The 18,333-nt window shown below is 51.5% G+C and overlaps 2 protein-coding genes across 3 annotated transcripts; both read left to right on the top strand.

Annotated features, from left to right (window-relative positions):
* The first annotated feature begins 6,320 nt into the window (after positions 1–6,320).
* On the top strand, positions 6,321–11,710 carry NDUFS2 (NADH:ubiquinone oxidoreductase core subunit S2). Its single transcript, XM_075844792.1, has 14 exons — positions 6,321–6,442; positions 7,240–7,343; positions 8,079–8,269; positions 8,350–8,470; positions 8,610–8,722; positions 8,899–8,973; positions 9,053–9,130; positions 10,025–10,110; positions 10,194–10,313; positions 10,382–10,511; positions 10,959–11,054; positions 11,224–11,307; positions 11,389–11,446; positions 11,523–11,710. The coding sequence occupies exons 1-14, from the start codon at positions 6,357–6,359 to the stop codon at positions 11,558–11,560; spliced, it is 1,380 nt and encodes a 459-aa protein (XP_075700907.1). The 5' UTR covers positions 6,321–6,356; the 3' UTR covers positions 11,561–11,710.
* An 86-nt stretch (positions 11,711–11,796) lies between these two features.
* On the top strand, positions 11,797–17,484 carry FCER1G (Fc epsilon receptor Ig). Of its 2 annotated transcripts, none has more exons than XM_075844794.1 (6): positions 11,797–12,443; positions 13,224–13,318; positions 13,454–13,504; positions 13,579–13,647; positions 14,921–14,941; positions 16,802–17,484. In XM_075844794.1, exons 2-6 carry the CDS (start codon positions 13,232–13,234, stop codon positions 16,862–16,864), a joined length of 291 nt encoding a protein of 96 aa, XP_075700909.1. In that variant the 5' UTR covers positions 11,797–12,443; positions 13,224–13,231; the 3' UTR covers positions 16,865–17,484. The 2 variants fall into 2 exon arrangements, with proteins under 2 accessions (XP_075700909.1, XP_075700908.1); XM_075844793.1 differs by having other exon boundaries at positions 12,293–12,439.
* The last annotated feature ends 849 nt before the right edge of the window (positions 17,485–18,333 follow it).

The raw sequence follows: 18,333 nt of genomic DNA, 5'->3' as shown, positions 1-18,333 counted from the left end.
AGCCATCTTTATTGTGAGCGCCCAGAAAACCTATAAAAAAGAATCCCATCCAGCTTTCTAAGACTCCTGAATGGTAAGGGTCTGTTCACACGCAGTTTTACGCCTGAAACGTCGTCTCATTACACCTACAAACCTCTGCCTGTTGCTTACAATGTGTTCTACGATGTTCTGTTCAGACGAGCTGTCAAAACACGGCGCGTAAAAAGACGCCGCGTCAAAGAGGTTCCTGTCACTTCTTGAAACGTTTTTGGAGCCGTTTTTCATTGACTCCATTGAAAAACAGCTCCAATAACGTCCGTAATGGACGCTGCGAAAAACGCTCCATCGGAACAGAACGCCGTTTTCCCATTGAAATCAATGGGCAGATGTTTGGAGACGCTCTGATTCCGATTTTTTGGCCGTTTTTGGTCACTGTGTGTGAACATAGCCTGACAGCGACGCGTAAAATAAAGGCTCGTGGGAACAGAACATCGTAAAACCCATTGCAAGCAACAGGCAGAGGTTTGTAGGCATAAAACGCACGAATTACGTATGAAAACACTGCGTGTGAACAGACCCTCACTAGGCAGGTCCTCTGCAGGAGTCGTTATGGCGGCCATGTTGGATGTCACCCAGCTTTCCCAGAAACAGATGCAAAGCACATCACCTGAGAACAGTTCTCCAACTGCGAATAAAAGTGTTGTGTTAGTGCCCTCTGGAGGCAGTTTTGGGTATTACATGTAGAATTTAGTCACGGGCCATTTATAATAAGAACTGCGGATGATGAAGGTGCGGGCACACCGGGCAGATTCATCAATGTATACCGCCGTCAGAAGGGCATGAATTCTGCGTCTGGCGGATGCCATATTTTTCAAGCAGCTGTGCCATTTTCTTTAGACTCCGCACAATGCATTTCCATTTTCTTAGAATTTCTATTTTCTGGGACACACTTAGGAAATGGACGCGGTGGCGGCGTGACCTCTTACTACGGCGGCGTGACCTCTTACTACAGCGCGTGACCTCTTACTACAGCGGCGTGACCTCTTACTACAGCGCGTGACCTCTTACTACAGCGGCGTGACCTCTTACTACGGCGGCGTGACCTCTTACTACAGCGGCGTGACCTCTTACTACAGCGCGTGACCTCTTACTACAGCGGCGTGACCTCTTACTACAGCGCGTGACCTCTTACTACAGCGCGTGACCTCTTACTACAGCGGCGTGACCTCTTACTACAGCGGCGTGACCTCTTACTACAGCGGCGTGACCTCTTACTACAGCGGCGTGACCTCATACTACAGCGGCGTGACCTCTTACTACAGCGCGTGACCTCTTACTACAGCGGCGTGACCTCTTACTACAGCGGCGTGACCTCTTACTACAGCGGCGTGACCTCTTACTACAGCGGCGTGACCTCTTACTACAGCGGCGTGACCTCTTACTACAGCGGCGTGACCTCTTACTACAGCGGCGTGACCTCATACTACAGCGGCGTGACCTCTTACTACAGCGGCGTGACCTCATACTACAGCGGCGTGACCTCTTACTACAGCGGCGTGACCTCTTACTACAGCGGCGTGACCTCTTACTACAGCGGCGTGACCTCTTACTACAGCGGCGTGACCTCTTACTACAGCGGCGTGACCTCATACTACAGCGGCGTGACCTCTTACTACAGCGGCGTGACCTCTTACTACAGCGGCGTGACCTCATACTACAGCGGTGTGACCTCTTACTACAGCGCGTGTCCTCTTACTACAGCGGCGTGACCTCTTACTACAGCGCGTGACCTCTTACTACAGCGGCGTGACCTCTTACTACAGCGCGTGACCTCTTACTACAGCGGCGTGACCTCTTACTACAGCGGCGTGACCTCTTACTACAGCGGCGTGACCTCATACTACAGCGGCGTGTCCTCTTACTACAGCGGCGTGACCTCTTACTACAGCGGCGTGACCTCTTACTACAGCGCGTGACCTCTCACTACAGGGGCGTGACCTCTCACTACAGGGGCGTGACCTCTTACTACAGCGGCGTGACCTCTTACTACAGCGCGTGACCTCTTACTACAGCGCGTGACCTCTTACTACAGCGCGTGACCTCTTACTACAGTGGCGTGACCTCTTACTACGGCGGCGTGACCTCTTACTACGGCGGCGTGTCCTCTTACTACAGCGGCGTGACCTCTTACTACAGCGGCGTGACCTCTTACTACAGCGGCGTGACCTCTTACTACAGCGGCGTGACCTCTTACTACAGCGCGTGACCACTTACTACAGCGGCGTGTCCTCTTACTACGGCGGCGTGACCTCTTACTACAGCGGCGTGTCCTCTTACTACAGCGGCGTGACCTCTTACTACAGCGACGTGACCTCTTACTACGGCGGCGTGACCTCTTACTACGGCGGCGTGTCCTCATACTACGGCGGCGTGACCTCTTACTACGGCGGCGTGACCTCTTACTACGGCGGCGTGACCTCTTACTACGGCGACGTGACCTCTTACTACAGCGCGTGACCTCTTACTACAGCGGCGTGACCTCATACTACAGCGGCGTGACCTCATACTACAGCGGCGTGACCTCTTACTACAGCGGCGTGACCTCTTACTACAGCGGCGTGACCTCTTACTACAGCGGCGTGTCCTCTTACTACAGCGGCGTGACCTCTTACTACAGCGGCGTGACCTCTTACTACAGCGGCGTGACCTCATACTACAGCGCGTGACCTCTTACTACAGCGCGTGTCCTCTTACTACAGCGGCGTGACCTCTTACTACAGCGCGTGACCTCTTACTACAGCGCGTGACCTCTTACTACAGCGGCGTGACCTCATACTACAGCGGCGTGACCTCTTACTACAGCGGCGTGACCTCTTACTACAGCGGCGTGACCTCTTACTACAGCGCGTGACCTCTTACTACAGCGCGTGACCTCTTACTACAGCGCGTGACCTCTTACTACAGCGCGTGACCTCTTACTACAGCGCGTGACCTCTTACTACAGCGCGTGACCTCTTACTACAGCGCGTGACCTCTTACTACAGCGCGTGACCTCTTACTACAGCGGCGTGACATCATACTACAGCGCGTGACCTCTTACTACAGCGGCGTGACCTCATACTACAGCGGCGTGACCTCATACTACAGCGGCGTGACCTCTTACTACAGCGCGTGTCCTCTTACTACAGAGGCGTGACCTCATACTACGGCGGCGTGACCTCATACTACGGCGGCGTGACCTCTTACTACGGCGGCGTGACCTTTTACTACGGCGGCGTGACCTCTTACTACAGCGCGTGACCTCTTACTACAGCGGCGTGACCTTTTACTACAGCGGCGTGACCTTTTACTACAGCGGCGTGACCTCTTACTACAGCGGCGTGACCTCTTACTACAGCGCGTGACCTCTTACTACGGCGGCGTGACCTCTTACTACAGCGCGTGACCTCTTACTACAGCACGTGACCTCTTACTACAGCGCGTGACCTCTTACTACAGCGCGTGACCTCTTACTACAGCGCGTGACCTCTTACTACAGCATGTGACCTCTTACTACAGCGCGTGACCTCTTACTACAGCGCGTGACCTCTTACTACAGCGCGTGACCTCTTACTACAGCGGCGTGACATCATACTACAGCGCGTGACCTCTTACTACAGCGGCGTGACCTCATACTACAGCGGCGTGACCTCATACTACAGCGGCGTGACCTCATACTACAGCGCGTGACCTCTTACTACAGCGCGTGTCCTCTTACTACAGAGGCGTGACCTCATACTACAGCGGCGTGACCTCATACTACGGCGGCGTGACCTCTTACTACGGCGGCGTGACCTTTTACTACGGCGGCGTGACCTCTTACTACAGCGCGTGACCTCTTACTACAGCGGCGTGACCTTTTACTACAGCGGCGTGACCTCTTACTACAGCGGCGTGACCTCTTACTACAGCGCGTGACCTCTTACTACGGCGGCGTGACCTCTTACTACGGCGGCGTGACCTCTTACTACGGCGCGTGACCTCTTACTACAGCGGCGTGACCTCTTACTACAGCGGCGTGACCTCTTACTACAGCGGCGTGACCTCTTACTACAGCGCGTGACCTCATACTACAGCGCGTGTCCTCTTACTACAGCGGCGTGACCTCTTACTACAGCGGCGTGACCTCTTACTACAGCGGCGTGACCTCTTACTACAGCGGCGTGACCTCTTACTACAGAGGCGTGACCTCATACTACAGCGGTGTGACCTCATACTACGGCGGCGTGACCTCTTACTACGGCGGCGTGACCTTTTACTACGGCGGCGTGACCTCTTACTACAGCGCGTGACCTCTTACTACAGCGGCGTGACCTTTTACTACAGCGGCGTGACCTCTTACTACAGCGGCGTGACCTCTTACTACAGCGCGTGACCTCTTACTACGGCGGCGTGACCTCTTACTACGGCGGCGTGACCTCTTACTACAGCGCGTGACCTCTTACTACAGCGGCGTGACCTCTTACTACAGCGGCGTGACCTCTTACTACAGCGGCGTGACCTCTTACTACAGCGGCGTGACCTCTTACTACAGCGGCGTGACCTCTTACTACAGCGGCGTGACCTCTTACTACAGCGGCGTGACCTCTTACTACAGCGGCGTGACCTCTTACTACAGCGGCGTGACCTCTCACTACAGCGGCGTGACCTCTCACTACAGGGGCGCGACCTCTCACTACAGGGGCGCGACCTCTCACTACAGCGGCGTGACCTCTTACTACAGCGGCGTGACCTCTTACTACAGCGCGTGACCTCTTACTACAGCGGCGTGACCTTTTACTACAGCGGCGTGACCTCTTACTACAGCGCGTGACCTCTTACTACAGCGGCGTGACCTCTTACTACAGCGGCGTGTCCTCTTACTACAGCGCTTGACCTCTTACTACAGCGGCGTGACCTCATACTACAGCGGCGTGACCTCATACTACAGCGCGTGACCTCTTACTACAGCGGCGTGACCTCTCACTACAGCGGCGTGTCCTCTTACTACAGAGGCGTGACCTCATACTACAACGGCGTGACCTCTTACTACAGCGGCGTGACCTCTTACTACAGAGGCGTGACCTCATACTACAACGGCGTGACCTCTTACTACAGCGGCGTGACCTCTTACTACGGCGGCGTGACCTCTTACTACGGCGGCGTGACCTCTTACTACGGCGGCGTGTCCTCTTACTACGGCGGCGTGTCCTCTTACTACGGCGGCGTGACCTCTTACTACAGAGGCGTGACCTCATACTACAGAGGCGTGACCTCTTACTACAGCGGCGTGTCCTCTTACTACAGCGGCGTGTCCTCTCACTACAGCGGCGTGTCCTCTTACTACAGAGGCGTGACCTCATACTACAACGGCGTGACCTCTTACTACAGCGGCGTGACCTCTTACTACAGAGGCGTGACCTCATACTACAACGGCGTGACCTCTTACTACAGCGGCGTGACCTCTTACTACGGCGGCGTGACCTCTTACTACGGCGGCGTGACCTCTTACTACGGCGGCGTGTCCTCTTACTACAGCGGCGTGTCCTCTTACTACAGCGGCGTGACCTCTTACTACACCGCGTTTCACTTCCCGCCACTTTGGAACCATTTTAAGAAGAAAACGTCGCTCCCGTTGTTATTATTATTCCATCAGAACCTTTCAGCCACGCCGGTTGCTAAGCAGCAGCTTGAAGATGTTCGGTTGCTTAGCAACATAGCGGGCAGCCTGTAGGTGACTACTCCAGACCTCCATGTGTGCTTTTCCCAGTAGTAGCCGTGCCCCCCTCAGGTCACTAATGGAGGTGCATCCGGGAAGGGATGGTACAAACTGGACAATTCCTTGAAGTTAACATTTAATAATGAGAACGTGCGGTATTTTTCTATGGTTCCCGCCGCACTGGGATTAAAATTTGGATAAATTACATTGTCTCAAGGAAAACTTGATCTCCGTGTTCCTCACGTCTCGTGACCGTTCTTCTGGCTTCTCTATTTAAAAATATGGCGCAGTCTCGTTGGTAAACGTGGTGCTTGAAAAGCGTGTTATAGTGATAAACTATTTGCGCCATTGTTGGCGTAGCGCTGCTTTTCACATATGGATGTCGTTATTTATCTCTAATATGTCAACGCCATTCTGTTATGTAAGATACTCCTCATCCTCCAGGTATTATACAAGTAGTCCTGGCATCCTTTCCCTTAACCAAGATGTCTTCCGGGTTCCGTGTTGCGGCGGAAGTACGTCATCACGTCGTCTCCTCACCCAACATGGCGCCGCGCTGCGCATCATTCCTTACGGCGGCGAAGCCTGAGCTGTACACCGGAAGTTCCCGGCTGTCAGTTTGCTCGGCCTGTCTGGGAAAATGGCGGCGCTCAGAGCTCTGGGGAGGCTGCGGGCACCTTCAGGGGCTTTGTCCGGCCGCTGGCTGAGGGTGGCGCAGCCGGTCAGGTAATGCAGGGTGGAGGAGAGGGGACAGCTGTGTCCTGGGGATGAGGTCCCCGAGGGGTGACACTGATAAGGGAGGTCAGTCCTAGTGTGCACCTTAAAAACATGGGGGGGGTCACAGTGTATACCGCACCTCGCTGTATACAGAGCCGGCACTTCTATCTTCTCCTGGGAAAGTTGGGTGACTGTGTTGTCAGGGGGTTGTCACTCTGCTTCTTTGCCATTCAGGAGTCTAGGAAAGCTGGGTCACAACGAATATGGCAGTCATTACAGCTTTCCCAGGGTCCTGAGTGGTAAATGTACATAGGTTAGGCAGTGATGTGTGACTGTATTACTGTATACAGAGACAGACTTACCATTCAGGGGTCTGGGGAAGTTGGGTGACCGCTACTAAGATCAACGTTACAGTTGGTGCAGCGGCTGCCACCCAACTTTCCCAGATTCCTGAATGGCAAATCTGAGACCGTCGGACTGTATATATGTCAGCTGTAGGGACCTATACTCCACCCAGCTTTCCTAGAGTCCTGAATGGCAAATCTGAGACCTTCCCGACAGTCCCAGACGAAGCCACACGTTATATAATGTATATATATATGTGTCATCTGTAGGGACCTATACTCCACCCAGCTTTCCTAGAGTCCTGAAGGGTAAATGTGCCCGGTTATACAGTGATCTGGGGGTGTCTTATTGCACGTGTGGTCGGATGTGCCGCTCTGGAGTCCTGGAAAGCTGGGTGACACCAGTATGGCCGCTGCCTCGTAACGAGCGTTCATTTTTTAATTATTTTTTTTTATATTCAGAGAGAAGCAATGGCAGCCGGACATGGAGTTCATGGAGCAGTACAAGGGCGCGGTCATGTACCCCAATGCCACCACCGCAAAATGGGTGCCCGCCCCCTGGCACGGTGAGTAATGGAGGGGAGTGGGGACTTCTGTATCCTGCCGCATTCCCAGCAGAATCATGTGACCTCGCCGCCGCCGCCATGTTTATCAGGAACCAGCGATTATATACGTGTCTTCTGCTGATTATCCGCCGGTGTCAATGAGCCTTTGCACAGCTGGAGGTTTGTTACAATTGTGTGCAGTCTAAACAGCCAGGACTCCAGACTGACACACTGTGACGGCGCAGGTAAAATGTAACAAATTATCAGGACGGGGAGAGATTTGCGCTGCTGTCGTGTTTACCTCTGACTATTGCTTCAATTGTAACAAACCCTCTGCTGTGTGAGCAGGTAAGACAGGCTATTTACATACATAGTTTGAAAAAAAAAAACATCATTCACTGACTGCAAGCTGAGATCTTGAAAATGGTGATGAATGGTAACACGAAGTATATTAGGAAGCTGCAGAACTTTCATTATACGCTGATTCCGCTCTATTTCCAGTATACTGGGGGGCTCAGCACGACCTCCCCCGACACCCTGAGTAGCCGCTCCCCTCGTTCTCGGGTCCCGGTCGGTCCTGTAGGAACGTCTCTGCAGGTTTTCTATATGGGGTGTAGTACTTTATTCCTGCCAGCAGGTGTCACCGTTGCTTCACTACAGATAGTCCTCAGGATTTTAGGAGTGTTCTATTCTATGACTGCTGTCAGTTCTATTGCTTTATGTATTACATATGTTTTATTTTTGCCTCCTTTACAGACAAAGACCCCCCTATGCACAGAGACGTGTCCAACCTCACCATCAACTTTGGCCCCCAGCACCCCGCAGCCCACGGTGTGCTCCGATTGGTCATGGAGCTCAGCGGGGAGTCGGTGAAGAAGTGCGACCCCCACGTGGGACTCCTGCACCGAGGCACCGAGAAGCTCATCGAGTACAAAACCTACTTACAGGTAACCGGGTCTGTGGATGATGGGGGTCATAGCAGTGTGAACGGCGCCCGACTTGATGAGACTTTTGCGCTGTCCCGCAGGCGCTGCCGTATTTCGACCGCCTGGACTACGTCTCCATGATGTGCAACGAGCAATGCTACTCTCTGGCCGTAGAGAAACTCCTGAACATCCGACCACCAATCAGAGCGCAGTGGATCAGAGGTAAACGCTTCTCATTGGCTCCTGTAAACCATCGGGTCTCCATTGATTGGCTCTGTAACTTGTAGGTGGGGGAGGGGGGAGTTGCATTGTAACCCCTCATAGCGGTGCCTGGCCCTTTAAATGTCTCTTTTGTATTCAGTTTTGTTTGGAGAACTGACCCGGGTAATGAACCACATCATGGCGGTCGCGTGCCACGCCCTGGACGTCGGAGCCATGACGCCGTTTTTCTGGCTGTTCGAAGAACGAGAGAAGGTAACGAATCCGCGCCCGGAGATTTCTTCTAAAAGAGCGTCGATATTGAGAGGTCTGGGTAGGGTTAAAAATCCCACCCGCACCTTGCAGAGTTATCCAGGACTCTTTTATAGGATCTCTGCTTGCTGTCAGTGAATGTGAACATTGTGAATGGTTTGCGGTCTCTTTTCTTGCAGCTGTTTGAGTTCTACGAGAGGGTGTCGGGGGCCCGCATGCACGCAGCGTACGTCCGCCCGGGCGGGGTGCACCAGGTGTGGTATCCTCCTGTCTGTCATCGTTTACATGGGTCTGCCGGGGGGCGTCCTGCTGATTCTCTGCCGTTTCTCTCAGGACATGCCGCTCGGCCTGATGGACGACATCTACCAGTTTATAAAGACCTTCTCTCTGCGACTCGATGAGCTGGAAGAGGTGAGGACGAAGTCTAATGTTTATGGGGGGGGGGGGGGCGTCACTTCTGTGTGGGGGAGGGGCGCTTAACTGAGCCCCTAAACAAGACCGGGGCACGAGGCTCCCATTAAGATAACCACTGTCCATATAACATATAAGGACAGATGGGTGTCAGAGAGGGGGGTCCCCGACTGTCCGCCCCCTTATAAGCCAGAGAGGTGGGGGGTCCGTCCATGTATTGTCAATCATTTTATGGGGGTCACGTCCTAGTATGTAACCGGACCAGAGGAGACCCCCCTCCGCTCTCATAGCGTAATCCTCGTATAAAACGTACTAATAGACTTTGTGTTTCAACTCCTCACCGTTTTCAAGATCTCCGTTTGCTGTCAGTTAAAGGGAACTTTCTCGTATACATCCAGAGGCTGAAAAAAAAACCTGTCCTGTAGAGAGAGGATTGTTTATTACAGCGTATCCGGGCTCTGTCACCAGCCTGTGAATGTAGACAACGGTGTCCACTCACTGACAACAAGCAAAGATCTTGAAAATGGTCTGAGTGATTTCTGGAACTTTTCCTTATACTTTAAATTTATGAAAAGGATCGGGCGGTCACGCTCTGCCCGGTGATTCTTATCGGAGCCGACGTCGCGTCTGGGTGAACCGGGGGGGTTTAATGAGCAGGTTTGTTGCCGTTTCCCGCCTCATCACCACCGCACCTATTATTTATATTCTCACGGGTCCGGGCGCCCACAACTTCCTTCGCTTCCCCCTCCTGCGGTGACTGATGATCAGGAACGCCCCGTCCTTGGCTGAAGATTCACTGTTTGGATCTCGTGTGATTCCCCTTCTCACCAGTAGGGGGCGATATATAATAACAGCCGTGTGGAGTAGGTCACTGACCAGAATCCTCTCTTCTAGATGCTAACGAATAACCGGATCTGGAAGAACAGGACTGTGGGGATCGGAGTGGTCACCGCCGAGGACGCCTTGAACTACGGCTTTAGGTAACGTGACGGTGCGGGCGCGCGCGCCTGGACGTATCTACCGGCGGTCCAATAATCCGGAATGTTTGCTCGTGTCCACACAGCGGCGTGATGCTCCGCGGCTCCGGGATCCAGTGGGACCTCCGGAAGTCTCAGCCGTACGACGTGTACGACCAGGTGGAGTTCGATGTTCCCATCGGCTCCAATGGAGATTGTTATGACAGGTGAGTGGGCGGAGTTATGTAAATATCACCCGTGTGCTATATGTGACATCACGTACCGGTCCCCCCAGGTACCTGTGCCGCGTGGAGGAGATGCGCCAGTCCCTGCGGATCATCCTCCAGAGTCTCAACAAGATGCCGGAAGGCGAAATCAAGGTGGACGACGCCAAGATCTCTCCGCCCAAGAGGTCCGAGATGAAGGTACGGCAGGCGGGGAGCACGGGGTTAATGGAGGCTGCCGCTCACTTCCCCGTGTGTTCTATTTGTAGATCGACGGCTCAGCAGATTCACAGGAATGCAATTTTCGGGTTCCCAAAATGGATCAAGAAGGGGGCGGGGCTATTATTTAATAAAACAGTCACTTAGCTGGGTCTTTAAAGGGGCACACACACCGCACCTCTGTGTTTAACCAGTAGTGGGCCCCTTTAAAGGGGTAGTGCAGGATTAGAAAAAAAATGTCAACAGCGCCACACTTGTCTACTGGTTGTGCGTGGTATTGCAGCTCGGCCCGATTCATCTCAATGGAGCGGAGCTGCAATATCCGACGTATCAGAATGTCGCATTGTGTACGATGAGTATTGACGGTGATCCGTGGAGATCCCCTCGAAGGTCTGCACCGGTGACTGATCGGTAACATTGGTTTTTCAGCACTCCATGGAATCCCTGATCCATCACTTCAAACTGTACACGGAGGGCTACCAAGTGCCCCCAGGAGCCACCTACACCGCCATCGAGGCCCCCAAGGTATGGAGGGGCTGACGTACTTAGACCAGTGTTCCGCTATAAGAGCGCTGGTCATTTAAAGGGCCGCACGCTGCAAGATATCCGCGGAGAGACCTGGGAGACCGAGCACCGGCTGTAGGAATATTCGGGTGGACTGTTCTCCCCTTGACGCCATCTTGTTTCCTTTCAGGGCGAGTTCGGTGTCTACCTCGTGTCCGACGGAACGAGCCGTCCCTACCGCTGTAAGATCAAGGCCCCCGGATTCGCTCACCTGGTAAATGGACCCCACTCCCCCACTCCTTAGACCATCCAGAGTGGCGGCCATTTTTATTCATGATCTCCTTCCCTCTCATAGGCCGGCTTGGACAAGATGTCGCAGGGTCACATGCTCGCGGATGTCGTCGCCATCATCGGTGAGTGTTGCCGGCGGGGGAGGGGAGGGGTTTACACGTCTTTTCTCGGATACTGACGCGGCTTTTCCTCACGCAGGGACTCAGGATATCGTCTTTGGAGAAGTTGACCGGTAATCGTGGCGCCCGGACTTTTGATGTGGGGGTCACCCCCCCCCCCCTCCCGATATGTCCCCCCTCCATCCGGACGTCTCTGATTTATTTAAACTTTGCGCTTGTAAAACTCAACTCTGAAAATAAAAATTCTCTGGTTTTCTTAGTGGACAAGGTGTGTGGCGTCGTCCCTGAGCACGGCCGGCGATGGAGCCGCGAGGTCGCGACAGGAAGGTTTATCAGAGGCACGGGGGAGTTAATGTGGTTTCTGACAAGGGGTTGGCACCCAGCTTTCCTTCACTCCGGAATAGAAGGGTTTATTAAGCGTTGGGTGACATCCCCTGTGTGAGCTGTGAAGGCGGTCACCCAGCTTTCCCGGGAGCAGATAGTACGGCTGAACAGAAAGATCTGTAATATACAGAAGCTGGAGACATGATGAGGGGGGGGCTGCCTGTATCTATTGGAATTCTTAAAAATCTTCCCCTCCCCCTTTGCCGATCCCTGCACTCTGTCTTTGTACCACCGGGGGGCACCACAACAATAGAGGTCTGTGTGCCGGTCTCCTAGTAATGATCAGACCATCTTATATAATAGGGGGGAGGTTCCAGAATAGTGTCAGTCTGGGGCAGTAAAGCTGCTATAATTAGATTCTTCCGGACCGTCATACCGGAACGCTGACCCAAAATGGGGAACTTCCAATTCCCTTAATTGTCTTATTGCAAAACCCAGGAAAAAAAAAATAAGTTTCTGTAGGTCGGGGGAGGGGGGGGGGGGGCGGAGAGTCACTTCCTATGTTGGTCTGGACTCCGGCGTTTGTTACCAGAGAGTTCCGGACGACAGCGCTGATCTGACGCCGCGACGTGAGGTCCCGACCAACCGACTCCTACCGGACTATAAACAAACGTAGGTAACCATCTCTCTGTTTTCTGATTACGGGGGAGGGGAATAATCCCCCCCAAAAAAATTGCAATTTTTAAAACAAAAAAATTTTTTAATTCTGGTTGTGACTAAAAAAATTCCCTTTTACCTGGGACCGGTCATATCCCGTCCTCCCTTGTCGATCTCCATCAGTGCGGGGTTAGGTCCTCGTCTCCACCATCGTCCGCGCCTCATCGTGATTGGTCCCGTTCCTCAGTGAGATCGATAGATAATTCTACGTGAATGTTCTTTTTGGGGTCTCAGAAGATATTGGGGGTCAACCTCTTCCTTATTTGACCTCTTCTTGTGTCCGGATCCCACGACAGAGGAGCGGAGTCTGGAGGCCTTGAAGTTTCGGAGATGTTTGAGGATAGATCTCCGGGCTCGAGGGTCCAAGCCGGCCCCACCCAAATATCTCCGACCCCAAAACCCCCCCGCCGGCCCAGCGGATGGTCTGATCCTTCACTATTGAGGTTGTTGCCTCCTTAAAAAGTCCCGGACAGTCAAGATCGTAGATTTTCAGTCCCCCGCCAAAACTCCTATGGTGACCACGCACCCCATGTGTCGGGGGGTTCATTTAATAGGGTCTCCTTCATTTATTGGGGTCCCCTTCAGCGTCTTTAGAGTCCATTCCACTGGTTATAGTAGATGACACAATCTGCTCTCACCTCAGTGTCAGGCAGCATCCTGTAAAGCCGGTGGAATTTTCCGTATCCTGGTTTTGCTGCGGTATCTGAAGCACGGTATCTAATCTAGTTGATCTTTTCAGCTGCAGAAATGCAAGAGCCGGAGATTTGCTACATTCTTGATGGCATCCTCTTCGTCTACGGGATTGTCCTCACTGCTCTCTACTGCCATCTGAAGGTGAGTGCAGTTTTATACACCCAGTGGTAGTCCCGGATTATGGGACGCTGGATTGGGTGTAAAATTCCCTGCGGGCCGCGGTAGCCATATTGTTCACGTAGCTCAGCCCCCCCCCCTCTATCTTATCACCCGCAGGTGAAGTCGGCCAAGGCAAAGAAGACCAATCCCGGATCGGCGCTTTACGAGGTGATTAATGTGACCTATAGACTGTCTATACGTGTCCGTGTTGTCCCGGTGCTAACCGCTCTTCTTGCCGGCAGCACCTGAACTGTCCAGAGAAGCAGATCTATAGCGAGATCGGAAAGGGCGAGGGCTCCATGGCGGTGAAGGTAAGAACGCCGCTAAAAAATCTAATCGCACCGTTCACGTTTTTTTGCCGTTGCCTTCGCTGCCGCTTAAGGCGAACGTCCGCCATAGATACCCTGTACAGCGCCCCCGTTTATCTCGTTCTTTGCTGCCGCTGCACCATTCCACCTTAAATCCGCAGTTCTGCGCCGCCTTAAGAGCTTCTCGTTTTTAAGGTGGTCGGAGGATTTAAGGCGGAATGGTGAGTTGTGGGTTGGTCGATGTCGTAACGATTCTGGGCTTATACGTGGCCGAGTTTGGCGCTGACTGGCGGTGTTGGTGCCGGGGGGCTCGTTGGGAGGTCTGTGACCGTTTTGGGCATGGAAGTTTTCGGGGAGATTGTTGGTTTTCATGTGTAATGATGTCACCCTGTTCTGTCTGCCAGAAGAGCTTGCAATCTAATCACCAGCTGCGTACACAAGTGACATAAGGAGGTTGCTGCTGGAGGGCAGAAGTTGAACCTGCAGAGCTAACACTCGCCCCCCCCCCCCCCTCCACCAGAGTCAGAGCGAAAGAAGAAATGTGTGTCCAACAGTTACTGACCACTTCCTGCGGGCCGCGCCGTCTCGCTGCTGACACCCCCCCCCTCACCCCCCCCCCAACGACTGCGCAGCAACAATCTCACTCGCTGCTTCCTGAATTATGATGTAGATTGCAAGCTCTTCTGACCACAGATCAGCTATTCTACATGTGTCTGGGAAAGCTGAGTGACAAAAATATGGACGTCCCACAGCGCCCACGAGTGTCAGGAATAGTGCGCTGCGTGACGTGCTCGCCCCCTGGACGTGGGTTCATTAATGGGCCGAGGGATTTGTCCATTTTAATTATTGTAGAATTAGAGATTTTTTTTCCAATTCCTTGCCATTTTTCATATTCTGCTTGCTGTCAGTGAACGGGAATATTCATGTTTACATCCAGAGGCTGAAAATTTATCCTGGACTAATACTTCTCACAGCTGAGAATTTGTTACAATTGTATCCAGCCCTACTCTCACGGTTGCAGAACTCCTTAGTAAACAGAACAAGAATGTTTACATCCATTGACGGCAAGCAGAGATCTAAAATTGTGAGGAAAGGCAATAGAGCCCTTTGCAATGGTAGAGCGCTGCTCGGCTGGAAGGAAGGACAGCATGTAGATTATTTGGGGCAGGCGGCAGCCCCCCCAGTTAGTGGTTTTGGGGTTCTGTACATTATAACACTGAATCCTGTGTAATGTGGAAACGAATGTCCTATTTATTATATCCGTGTTCTCTTACAGGAGGCTGAAGGGGTCTACACTGTAAGTACGACCGATTCCCTGCAGGACTGTATCACACATGATGGGATTAGATACACAGCTCAGCAGTCAGTATCACACATGATAGGATTAGATACACAGCTCAGCAGACGGTATCACACATGATAGGATTAGATACATAGCTCAGCAGACAGTATCACACATGATAGGATTAGATACAGCGGCTCAGCAGACAGTATCACACATGATAGGATTAGATACACAGCTCAGCAGACAGTATCACACATGATAGGATTAGATACACAGCTCAGCAGACAGTATCACACAGGATAGGATTAGATACATAGCTCAGCAGACGGTATCACACATGATAGGATTAGATACATAGCTCAGCAGACAGTATCACACATGATAGGATTAGATACACAGCTCAGTAGACAGTATCACACATGATAGGATTAGATACAGCTCAGCAGACAGTATCACACATGATGGGATTAGATACACAGCTCAGCAGACAGTATCACACATGATGGGATTAGATACGCAGCTCAGCAGACAGTATCACACATGATAGGATTAGATACACAGCTCAGCAGACAGTATCACACATGATAGGATTAGATACAGGGCTCAGCAGACAGTATCACACATGATAGGATTAGATACACAGCTCAGCAGACAGTATCACACATGATAGGATTAGGTACACAGCTCAGCAGACAGTATCACACATGATAGGATTAGATACACAGCTCAGCAGACAGTATCACACATGATAGGATTAGATACACAGCTCAGCAGACAGTATCACACATGATAGGATTAGATACAGCTCAGCAGACAGTATCACACATGATAGGATTAGATACACGGCTCAGCAGACAGTATCACACATGATGGGATTAGATACGCAGCTCAGCAGACAGTATCACACATGATAGGATTAGATACACGGCTCAGCAGACAGTATCACACATGACAGGATTAGATACACAGCTCAGCAGACAGTATCACACATGATAGGATTAGATACACAGCTCAGCAGACAGTATCACACATGATAGGATTAGATACAGCTCAGCAGACAGTATCACACATGATAGGATTAGATACACGGCTCAGCAGACAGTATCACACATGATAGGATTAGATACACGGCTCAGCAGACAGTATCACACATGATAGGATTAGATACACGGCTCAGCAGACAGTATCACACATGATAGGATTAGATACACGGCTCAGCAGACAGTATCACACATGATAGGATTAGATACACGGCTCAGCAGACAGTATCACACATGATAGGATTAGATACACGGCTCAGCAGACAGTATCACACATGATAGGATTAGATACACGGCTCAGCAGACAGTATCACACATGATAGGATTAGATACACGGCTCAGCAGACAGTATCACACATGATAGGATTAGATACAGGGGCTCAGCAGACAGTATCACACATGACAGGATTAGATACAGGGGCTCAGCAGACAGTATCACACATGATAGGATTAGATACACAGCTGAGCAGACAGTATCACACATGATAGGATTAGATACATAGCTCAGCAGACAGTATCACAAGACAGGATTAGATACACAGCTCAGCAGACAGTATCACACATGATAGGATTAGATACACAGCTCAGCAGACAGTATCACACATGATAGGATTAGATACACAGCTCAGCAGACAGTATCACACATGACAGGATTAGATACAGTATCTCAGCAGACAGTATCACACATGACAGGATTAGATACACCGGTCAGACAGCTTGCTGCACATTGTGCCTGGGCATGCTGGGAGTTGTAGTCCTTTGAGTATTTGCAGTGTATTCAATAAATAGGAAAATTCTTAATTATTGAATAAAATTCTCTCTTGAATTTCAGGGACTTGGACCGACTGAAAAGGCGACTTACGAGACTCTGAACCGCCAGGAAAAAGTGAACTGACCGCGGAGCGACGTGCGGAGACTTTAGATGTCGCTGCCTCTTTGTATATACCAGATAATGGGGACCCCCAGGGACCCCCAGGGACCCCCGCGGACCCCCGCCCCCTCTGATAAACCAATCGCATTGTCTATTGTGGCTCGTTTAGGGATCTGCATTGTGAAGCCCCCAGAATGTGCAGTTAACCCCTTAGTGAGGTTTCGTGCCCCCCCCCTCCTGCTGACACTTTTCCGATTCCACCGTTTCTGATTTCTCATCTTCATTTCTGTTGATCTGCAGATCCCACATTCACCGAACCCTATAAATCATAGTAGAGATTGTTCATGTTCTTGTGAATAAAGTTTATTAGAGAAAAAATGGACTTCTTGGTCATAGCAACCAATCGGAATTCAGCTTTCATGTTCTATCCTACAATGGAAGAAGGAAAGCTGAGTTCTGATTGGTTGCCATGGACAACAAGGCCTCTGTTTCTCCCGAGGGCCTTGGCTCCATTAACCGCCTGCTGCACTATTTTCGTCTCTGTGATAAAATGGCGCGGTCCCTGTAGCTGTAATCCCCATGCTTATTACAGAGCAGGAATTTATATCGCGTTCTTTTCAATAAACTTTATTTATAGTGAATAACGGGCCAACCCTTTTTATATAAAGCGTGAGCGTCTGTATTATGAGGAGAATTATTACGGATTACGATGTTAGTAAGATAAGAGTTTGTGCTGTTTCGCCATTTTCTCGCTGTGCGGACGTTTTGTAGCTTTTATTCTGTGCTATTAAACTGTCGAGGCCAAGCCCTTTGTGCAGTTATTGGCTCTAGACTAGCAGCACTAGGACTACTACTCCCAGCATGCCTCCTTTAGCTGTTCAGTGGTTGTGAAATGACGGGCTGTGAGGACACGCTGGGAGTTGTAGTATCACAGCGCTCTCCATGTATATTGGAAGTAGGTCCGCACGTAGCTGCCGGGTGTCACATCCATATATGCGCATTCACGTCCAGGAAACTCTCCTTCCTGCCTGAGGTTTGATGGCCGGGTCCACAGTGTGACGTCTCCATTTTCTTAAAGCGACAGTACACCTGGTATGAATTCACGGGGCTGGTCCCTAGACTTGTGGAGACCCCTGGTCAAGATCTCAGGGGTCTCTCTGTAATAACACCACAATGCCATCTTAGTAATGGTGCCAGGGCGTGCCTATATAGCATTGGTACGGAGCTTGTAGTGCCAGGGGATTTGTAAAACACACTAGATTTGTAATCTGCTGCCCACGAGGCCCAGACAACGCCGTTGCGTAAGTACTTACGCCCTTTACCACAAGATAAACGTAAAATTATATAGGTGACATGATGACGCAACTAAACTCGTGCCCACCTTGACGTCTTTGGATTCCTTCATCGTTGTGGTTTTGCGTTTATTTTCGTGAAGCGTCACGATCCTTAATGTATGGACGTTAGATGCCGCCATGTTGGGAAGCAGTGCTCGT

Source organism: Rhinoderma darwinii, chromosome 12 (assembly GCF_050947455.1).
Source record: "Rhinoderma darwinii isolate aRhiDar2 chromosome 12, aRhiDar2.hap1, whole genome shotgun sequence".
Taxonomy (NCBI): Eukaryota; Metazoa; Chordata; class Amphibia; order Anura; family Rhinodermatidae; genus Rhinoderma; species Rhinoderma darwinii.
This window is presented reverse-complemented; position numbering and strand designations above follow the sequence as displayed.

What these genes read in the sequence shown, in the direction of transcription:
- FCER1G (XM_075844794.1), top strand. Translation starts at nt 13,232, where the DNA reads ATGCAAGAGCCGGAGATTTGCTACATTCTTGATGGCATCCTCTTCGTC. An exon ending in CTCTCTACTGCCATCTGAAG is followed by an intron (nt 13,319 to 13,453) that starts GTGAGTGCAGTT and finishes TATCACCCGCAG; the next exon opens with GTGAAGTCGGCCAAGGCAAA. An exon ending in AGGGCTCCATGGCGGTGAAG is followed by an intron (nt 13,648 to 14,920) that starts GTAAGAACGCCG and finishes GTTCTCTTACAG; the next exon opens with GAGGCTGAAGGGGTCTACAC.
- NDUFS2 (XM_075844792.1), top strand. Translation starts at nt 6,357, where the DNA reads ATGGCGGCGCTCAGAGCTCTGGGGAGGCTGCGGGCACCTTCAGGGGCT. An exon ending in TGTTCGAAGAACGAGAGAAG is followed by an intron (nt 8,723 to 8,898) that starts GTAACGAATCCG and finishes CTTTTCTTGCAG; the next exon opens with CTGTTTGAGTTCTACGAGAG. An exon ending in GACTCGATGAGCTGGAAGAG is followed by an intron (nt 9,131 to 10,024) that starts GTGAGGACGAAG and finishes CCTCTCTTCTAG; the next exon opens with ATGCTAACGAATAACCGGAT.